Source organism: Nannobrachium achirus (genome assembly GCF_963921795.1).
Source record: "Nannobrachium achirus genome assembly, chromosome: 22".
NCBI classification, from domain to species: Eukaryota; Metazoa; Chordata; class Actinopteri; order Myctophiformes; family Myctophidae; genus Nannobrachium; species Nannobrachium achirus.
In genome coordinates this window covers 19,738,851-19,748,233 of record NC_137829.1, presented here as the reverse complement: position 1 = coordinate 19,748,233, position 9,383 = coordinate 19,738,851, and the positions used below count along the sequence as shown (strand labels likewise).

The window sequence follows — 9,383 nt, the reverse complement described above, 5'->3', positions numbered from 1 at the left end:
TTGACAAAAATGGAGAACAGTATAGTCAATATTTTTTTTAGTACAGTACAAGACAAGTACAGTTAAACACCCTTCCTAAAAGGAACACCCCAAATAAGTCTTTTTACGGTCTTGTTTACATCGGAGGTCCCTGGTATTCAATTTATGGACTTGTATTGATTGTTAGCTCTTAGCAAAGTGTTTTGACATTTAAAACTATAATTCATTTGTCAAATACAAAATCTTTCTCTATCTCAGTTTGCATTTTTGGACAAAAGCACAATTTCAAACTAAAGTGATGTTTCCTTAATTCAATGCGTAGCTGAGGACATTTACAAATATCATCGTTGCTATATATTACAGTTACCTAAACCAATGTTTTGTCTAATCAAAGCGTTTGATGCGGTAGATGATGGCATTGTTCCATATTTCTTTGGAGATCAAATGCTTTGTTCACTTTCACTTCATGCCTGTACCTTTCATCTAATTGTGATGTCACTCTTTTTTTTTGGTTTCAGATCACCAGACTAAAAATCGACCGCAACCCGTTCGCCAAAGGGTTCCGCGACTCGGGCAGGAACAGGTAGCGTATCTCCTCTCTTTCTGTACACGTGTGTGTGTGTGTGTGTGTGTGTGTGTGTGTGTGTGTGTGTGTGTGTGTGTGTGTGTGTGTGTGTGTGTGTGTGTGTGTGTGTGTGTGTGTGTGTGTGTGTGTGTGTGTGTGTGTGTGTATGTGTGTGTGTGTGTGAGAGAGAGAGAGAGCTATCCACAGCTGCCATGTATGTGAAGGAACCATGTAATGCAACCTGTCGTAGCACTCGCTACGCTACGCTGCACAAGTTTATCCTTTCTCTTTTGGGCCCTGATTTATACTATGCTTGCGCGCCGTGCCCTGCGCCCAGAGAACCGCAGATCCACAAGCCCACTGCGCATCCTGCCGCGGCTCATTGCGCGGGCTTTTAGGTCTGCTATTCTCGGCCGTGCGCGGCACCGGCGTGCAACAAAGGTATAAATCAGACCCTTTTTTTTCCTCTCAGGCGCGGTCGGTCAGTAATATGGAAATAATCCCCGGGAGATAGAACTTAATCCCATATGCTGCTACACATAAAACCCCCAAGACCTCGACAAGAGAAAGCTCTTTGGAGGCTGATGAGCGTTAAGACTCTGGAGAATGGATGGGGTCATTTCTGTACACCACCCCTCCACCCAACCCCCCTCCCCTCACACCCCCACCCCACATCTACATCTCTCTTATCTTCTGTCCCCTTATAGTCTTTCCCTTTTCCTCCTGCGCTCCGCTTAGCTTTGCGTAGTATACTCTGTGCTAAACCAGGGGTCTTCAACGTTTCCAGGTCAAGGACCCCTTAGTTGAGAGAGAGATGAAGCAGGGACCCCCCCACAACCTGTTCATAGATTCCATATAGTTTCATTGTTTGACAGCACAGTCATCAGTGTATTTTGGATTCATGTCAGTTTGTGTTTTCGGATACGTATTTAACCACTTGAATCGTCAATACATAACTTGATATTTCACTCTGTACTTTTTCCCCTCTACACCAATCGTTTTTGCCGAAAATAGCCGATCTACAAGCTCACAACGCCTCGGTGAGCTTGTAGATCTGCTATTTTTGGCTAAAGTTCTCAGAATAGGGATGCTAGGATTCATTCAAGTGGTTAATATAAAAAAGAAGAAAAAGGTTTCTATCACACAAAGATTTGGAGGACCCCCTGTAGTAACTCTGAGGATAACCTTGTGCTAAACACTTCTTTTCGCTTCTCTCTGTTCTAGTCTTCCTCCCAGCCTATCCATCGCTCCCTCTCTCCTCGTTTTCTTTCTTTCTGTCTGTCTGTCTGTCTGTCTGTCTGTCTCTCACTCTCACCCTCTCTGTCTCCCCGGCTATACCTCTCTCTTTCAGTTCCATCTCCCTTCCTTTTTCCATTCTCCTTCTCCCCCTCTCCTTTTGATTGATTGAATATTTTATTAGACAAAAATGGAGAACAGTACAAGTATAGTCAATACAATAAAAAAAGTAGTACAGTTAAACACCCCGCCTAAAAGGGGCATCCAAAATAAGTCCTTTTACGGTCTTGTTTACGTCGGAAGTCCTTGGGTATTCAATTCATGGACATAACAAATAGAAATAAAACACTCAAAAATCATCGCGGTTATAAAAACACTATATGTACAGGGATACATACCCTCTCTCTTGCACTCCTCTCTCCCCCCTTCTCTCCTTTTTTCCCCCTCTCCCCCCCCCTCTCTCTCTCTCTGGCTCTCTCTTGAATTATCATACATAACGGGGGGAAACAGCGAACCAGACCCTCAGCACATGAAAGCAGCCCCCCGCATCTGGTGCACATTATTGGCATAGATATTTGAGACATCTTTTTTCATTTTTCAAACAATAGACTGCTTGATTTATGAACTGGCATTAGAATTTCATTGCCGAAAACTACAGATGAAAAGATTACGCAGGAATAAGATATTTATAGGAAGGGAAGAAAATGAATTTATCCTCACGTATCGTACATCCCCTTCCATTTAGCTCACAGTCCCTCAGACACCGTCCCGACCGAAGCATTACCCAATCATTCCACGTGTAGCCCGAATAAAAACGTAATGAAAAAGGGCAATGCCACCGCTGTTAATTCTCAAAATTTAAGCGCCGGTTTGTTTTTCTATTTTCTTTTATTTCCTCTCTATTTTCCTTTTTTTCTTTTTTTTAAACGAAAGTACATGTTCATATAGAAGGGCGGCCAGTCTTTAAGCTAAGTTACGATCGTGTCGTCAATTAGTATTTTTTTCCCGTGACGCGGCTTTACAGCGCTTTTGGTAGGTATAAAACGAGACGGGGAAAGGAAGGGGGGAGTGTGGGGGGGGGGGTCTCCTAGCTCATTTGTTGGGTTTGGGTCCTGTGAGCAGCATGAGGGCATGAATGAGCACACTGATGGGGAAGGGGGGCCTAGCGGTGTGATTAGCGCGGCGCGCTAACGAGCTGGAGCTATGAGCGGCCCTAAAACAACACACGCGGAGGTAGTGGACGCTCGTTTCCTCAGGACAGGGCCTGGCGGCGCGCGGGGAAGTAAATCACGCAGGAAGGAGAAACCGTGTACAGATTTGAGATGAAACGTCACCCAGATTTATGTGCACAGTAAAAACCTGCTCCTTTTTAATGGCTCCAGTTTCCTCCGGGTCTGACTCTGGTTTCTGCCTCTCTCTCCCTCTCTCTCTCTCTCTGTCTGTCTCTCTCTTGCTCTTACTCTGTCTCTCTCAATGTCTCTCTTTCTCGTTCTATTTCTCTCTCTTGCTCTCTCTCTCTCTCTCTCTCTCTCTCTTGCTCTGTCTCTCTCAATGTCTCTCGTTCTCTTTCTCGTTCCCTCTCTCTCTCTCTTGCTGTCTTTCTCACTGTCTCTCTTTTTCTCTCTACCTCTTACTCTCTCTCATAGCATTCTCTCCATCTCCCCCACTCTCTCTCTCTCTCTCGCTCTCTCTCTCTCTCTCTCTCTCTCTCTCTCTCTCTCTCTCTCTCCCTCTCTTTCGCTCTCTCTCTGCCACTGTTTCTCTCCATCCCTCTCCCATGTCTCTCTGTATAATCACGTCTTCTGCCTTCAGAGTTTATATTTTATGTACATTCTGGTTTTGAATTATTTTTCTCCTCCAATATTAACCCACCTCTCTCTCTCTCTCTCTCTCTCTCTCTCTCTCTCTCTCTCTCCAGGACCGGCCTGGAGGCCATCATGGAGACGTACGCATTCTGGAGACCACCTGTGAGGACGCTCACATTTGAGGATTTCACCCAAATGCAGAAACAACAAGGTGTGTGTGTGTGTGTGTGTGTGTGTGTGTGTGTGTGTGTGTGTGTGTGTGTGTGTGTGTGTGTGTGTGTGTGTGTGTGTGTGTGTGTGTGTGTGTGTGTGTGCGCGTGTGTGTGTGCGCAGGTGTGCACAGCGTGCACCCATTTCCCATTCCCATGTCCCGGGACAGTCTCAACCATGTGTAGACGAGTAGCTTTCCATCTTATTGGAGCATTTCTGCTTTATATTAGATAGTTCAGGGGAGACAGAATGGAAAGAGAGGGAGGGCTTACAACACAGATCAGTCAGAACCAAACCCAGGACGTCTGTAAACTGTGTGATATGAGCACTGGTGCAGGCAGCAGCAGCAGGCTAGGAGGGAACCTCTGGCTAACCCTCCTCTTTAGACCAGTGCTCCTCAACCTGTGGGTCGGGAGCCCCAGATGGGGTCCCCGAATTATTTTTGTGGAGATCCCCAGATGATTAACTTAATGTGCAACATTGTTTTCTCACTCGACAGTAAACAAACCAACGTAAAGTTTAAGCGTAAAGAGGGTTTATGCGCATTTGTAAAGTGACAATTTAAGGACTTTTTAATACCTCATTGGCCAAATTGAGGCGGAAATTGTGAAAATAGACGGTCTACATGCTCTCAACGCCTCGTTGCGAGGCGTTGAGAGCATGTAGATCTGCTATTTTCACAATAGAACCGTGTTATACAAAATGTAATGCCTCAACTCTTCGTGCTCGTCAGGGTGGGGGGGTCCCCACTCCCCAGTTAAATTATGATTATTTTGGGGGTCTCTGCCTTTAAAGGTTGAGAACCACTGCTTTAGACCAGTGCTTCTCAAAGTGTGGTCCGGGGACCCCCCAAGGGTCCTGGAGGGGAGGGGGGCTCCACAGAGTGTACGAACGAACAGAACCCAAATGGCGAGTACCGCTGTTTTTAGACTGCTGTCACAACAGCATCTGTATGTAAAAAGTGCCCTCTCCAGACCATGAATGCAATTTGTACTATGGTGAAAGAAATGCAAATGCCCCCCTTTCCATGCCACACCTGAAGGCAGCATTTGAGAGAATTGCCTTGTCCAAACTCTCCTAATGCAGCATGTTATGTTGAAAGAATTGCCCTCTCTGTGTAGAAATCCATTTGTACGCCACATCTCCAGTATTGACTTTTTTACACTTAGTTTAGTGTGGTCAAGTACCGAAAATAGCCGACCTCCAAGCTGCGACGCGTTGTGAGCTTGGATGTCTGCTATTTTCGATATTTTCACCAAAAGGCCCTTTTAGAAATTTCAGCCCCTGCCTCTCTAACATTCTCTGGACGTCCCTGCACAACAGCACACCATTAAGTCCTGAGTGGTAATCCGCAAGCGACTGATATTTATATCAGTCACTATGGGGTGAACAAATCTGTCATAATATGTGCTCACGTTCACTTCTCAATCAAAAGTAAAAGTCTGCACACTGGCTTGTGGGGCCCAAAAAAGCTGTATTGACGTTTTGACTAAAAAGTCTTCTTCAGAATGAAGCATTATGCCAACACTTTCACTTGAATGAATAGACTGGTGACCTGCTTCTATCCTGAAGGGGCGGGGAACCCACGTCTAGTTGGTTTCATCTCCTGTCTCAGCTGTAAGTCATCAGAGATGTGGCCTAAACCAATCAACCAACGACAATCAATCTCGTACGCAAATGTCACGTGTAAAATCCCAGCAACCACATCGTAAATACTTACAAATATAATAAACATCGTAAATAATGATAAAATAATAAACGCTGGCGCCAATTATAACAAAGTAAGTAAACTTGAAAAAACAAGATTTTTATTTTTAAAGAAGTGTACAGTGACAGAAACCTAGACAAACAAGTCGGCATGAAAACATACTGTATATATACTGGTGGTACAATGTTATAGGTTAGCCAGACACACAGAATACAACGTTCCATGAGGCCACATGACAGGAATGCATGTGTTTCCCCACATCAACTGAACATTACAACCAGAACAGACACAACTCATCTCAGGAAAGGTGGAAGGATCTAGCTGTTGGTTCAGACCTGGCTTATAGCTGTAGCTTTTAGAGAATGAATCCAAAAGCCTTCTCTCTTCTCTCTTTATAGCAGACATCTGGAAACGGCCTTTGGAAAAAAATATGACCACTGCAGCCGATGGACAAAATAGCAAGAGCATTTTGATAAAATGACATTACTGTTAGTACAGACTTGATTGGATCATCTCAAAAGTCATCCAAAGCCACGAGCCATCATAAGATGACCTCGCCTGAACTCTCTTTCTCTCCCCGCATGCCTTCCCTGCTTACGTCACCGTTGTCCCAATTCTCGGCCTGACCTTCGTTTTTGAGTCTGACCATGTATGCGGTTCTCTGGCAGTGAGGGAGAGAGAGCTCCAGATCTGCTGAACTTTTCACATGGCGCGCGGAGGCCTTGGAAATAAAATCATTAAACCGGCGAACCCCGCGGCTTTTGGACACCGCCGCTGACGCGAGTCATCATCATCACGTCAGCCCCCGTGCGCGCGCACACACACACACGCACGCACGCACGCACGCACGCACACACGCACGCACATACATAGAAACACACGCACACACATGTCTTTGTCATGGTTCGTATCACAGGCCTCCCTGCTTAAAACAAGTGGATATCCTCACGCCCCTGTGTACCTCGTACCTCTGGAGGTTACCGTGGCGATGACGTGAAGCCTTGTGTTCTGTCGGGGGGAGGGGGGTGTGGACATCTGTTTGTTATCATTGGACTTCTCCAAAGCGATTAGGCTTTAATTAAAGTTCTCGCACCACGAGTGAACTTCAAGACACCCCCCCCCCCCCCCCTCCCACCATCTCCGCAGACACGCACGCACACATGGACGGACACACGCACTGACGCACGCACACACTTGCCAGACAGCAATGTTCACAGACAGCAATGTCCAACATGTGATTCTAGAGCTAGTTGGTGTATATGTGTGTGATTGTGTTTGTATGCTATGCAATTATGCATATATAGCATATATATACTATATGTTTGTGTGTGTGTGTGTGTGTGTGTGTGTGTGTGTGTGTGTGTGTGTGTGTGTGTGTGTGCGCGTGCGTGCGTGCGTGCGTGCGTGCGTGCGTGCGTGCGTGTATTTATGTGGTGTGTGTGTGTGTGTGTGTGTGTAGATTGATTCAGTCGCCCAGAGACGGCACAGCAGTTAAAGATACAAGTTACAGGGAAGCATGAAAAAGAAAAAGTACTGTTGTGAACAGCTTAAAAACAAACGTGTGTGTGTGTGTGTGTGTGTGTGTGTGTGTGTGTGTGTGTGTGTGTGTGCGTGTGTGCGTGTGTGCGCGTGTGTGTGTGTGTGTGTGTGTGTGTGTGTGTGGTGTGACCCTAATCAGTTATTCCCTCATGGTTCTGCTGTGTTGAAGCTGCTTTAGGAAAACATGACATCACCACGTTATCGTCCTCTCTCTCTCTCTGTCTCTCTGTCTGTGTGTCCTTTTCTCTCCCTCTCTCTGTTAGTCTGAGGGCTCTATTTTGGTTGTCTTAAGCACAGATATAAAAAGCTAGATACCTCGTCGACCCACTGCAGTTGATTGGAGCGACCCGTCTCGCCTTGGTGGGCTCAAAAGAGGAAGTGTCGAGGGCAGGCTGCCACTCAAAAACACTACTGGCCAATCACAACGCGTCTTTTCCGGGACTTTTCCATTCAAACCTGCCCACCGACCTTACGCACACATAAGAATTCCAAGCCTGTCAATCAAAAATGCCCACCAAGGCGAGACGGGTACCAGAGAGCCGGAAGAGGCGTCTACCTTTTTATGTCTGTGGTCTTAAGTACCAGCTCTTATGCCTTAACTTAAAGGCCTGTCCATACTGTCTCCGACCACCAAACTTTTTGTTGGAGAGTTCCGACTTTCCGACGTGCAGCTTTCTGAACTCTAATTCGGGTTAATGCTTTTCAGAATATGCGAGTGATGTCATTTTGTAGTTGAACCGGACCTTTCAGAAGAAAAGTTTGGTGGTCGGAGACAGTATGGACAGGCCTTTAGGTTAAGGCATTTGCTTGATTCAATATTTAGATATTTTATGTAAATGTTTCCAGGCCCAGGGCCTCTCCCCATATACACCCATTGTAACTTCAAACTCCATTTTAACCATGATAGATTCATTCTGTTTTTTCAATAACTTTTTTAATTTATTTGTAATAATTCTTTGGGAAAATGGAAAGAAATTAAATACAATAAAATATTATTAAAAATAAATTAAAAAAGTTATCGGAAAGAACGCGGCCTGCTCACGTATTAGCAGGGTAGTATGAGTCACCAGAAAAAGTAATGATTGTTTTGGATTAATCTATCATGGTTAAAATGGAGTTTGAAGTTACAATGGGTGTGTATGGGGACTTGGGGAGAAGCCCTAGAGGAGGAGGGCCTGGAAACATTTACATCAAATATCTAAATATTGAATCAAGCAAATTAAAAACTGTTCAGGGTGTTCATAAAAGCCTAATTAGATGATAAAATGACCAAAAGTTTTTTGAAAGTGAAATATCCCTTTAAGACAATCTATCTATCTATATTACCTAAATTCCTTCCTACCTACCTACCTACCTACTTACCTACTTACCTACCTACCTACCTACCTACCTACCTACCTACCTACTTACCTACCTACCTACCTACCTACCTACCTACCTACCTACGTAGGTACCTTGAGTCTATCCATCTCCTTTCCATCCAGAACACAGCAAACTCCTGTGTAAAAAAAGAAAACTTTTTGAGTGTTCATTTTTACACTCATGCTTCTAGGTGGATTGTGGCCATTTTAAAGTAACAGTGCACAGAGTGTAAGAGACCAGAGCCAGCAGACCTAGTGGATATTATCGAAGGCATATGGTGCAAAATCACAACCCAAGCCAACAGTGTCGTGGATTATTTAGTTATGCCTTTTTTTCCCCACCCGTCCCGTTCGTCTCCCGTTTTCTTCTTCTTTTTTTTTTTTATTATTCTGGATTCAAACAGAATTTCTCCAACAGCGAGAGGATGAACGGAGGCCAAAATCTCATTAATAAAGAAATATGTGATTGATATCATGCCGCTGTCCTTCCCCCATTCCTCAAAGCCAGACATACTGGATGCAATTTGTGCCAACAAGTGCTTCATGTATATACTGTATGTACTGTATGCACGTATGTATGTGTGTATGTGTGTATGTGTTTATGTATATATGTATGTATGTGTGTGTGTGTGTGTGTGTGTGTGTGTGTGTGTGTGTGTGTGTGTGTGTGTGTGTGTGTGTGTGTGTGTGTGTGTGTGTGTGTGCGTGCGTGCGTGCGTGCGTGCGTGCGTGCGTGCGTGCGTGCGTGCGTGCGTGCGTGCGTGCGTGCGTGCGTGCGTGCGTGCGTGCGTGCGTGCGTGCGTGCGTGCGTGCGTGCGTGCGTCCGTGTAGTTTTGCTGCTTTAGATTCCTCTAACAGTACTTTTTGATGAGAGAATCATGAGCAGTGTTGGGGAAGTTACTTTGAAAGCGTAACTTGTACAGTTACAAGTAACTCAACATGGCAGTAACTTGATCAAGTTAAAGTTATACCCCTGGAGA

At 45.1% G+C, this 9,383-nt stretch overlaps 1 protein-coding gene across 2 annotated transcripts in view; it reads left to right on the top strand.

Annotated features, from left to right (window-relative positions):
- Nucleotides 1-9,383, top strand: part of tbx15 (T-box transcription factor 15) — a gene marked incomplete at both ends in the record, with an annotated part of 70,567 nt that overhangs the window by 40,378 nt on the left and 20,806 nt on the right. For both annotated transcript variants that reach the window (XM_080753797.1, XM_080753796.1), the window contains 2 exons: nucleotides 498-562; nucleotides 3,699-3,796. In XM_080753797.1, coding sequence (XP_080609923.1) covers nucleotides 498-562; nucleotides 3,699-3,796 — 163 coding nt within the window. The remainder of the gene's footprint in view (nucleotides 1-497; nucleotides 563-3,698; nucleotides 3,797-9,383) is intronic.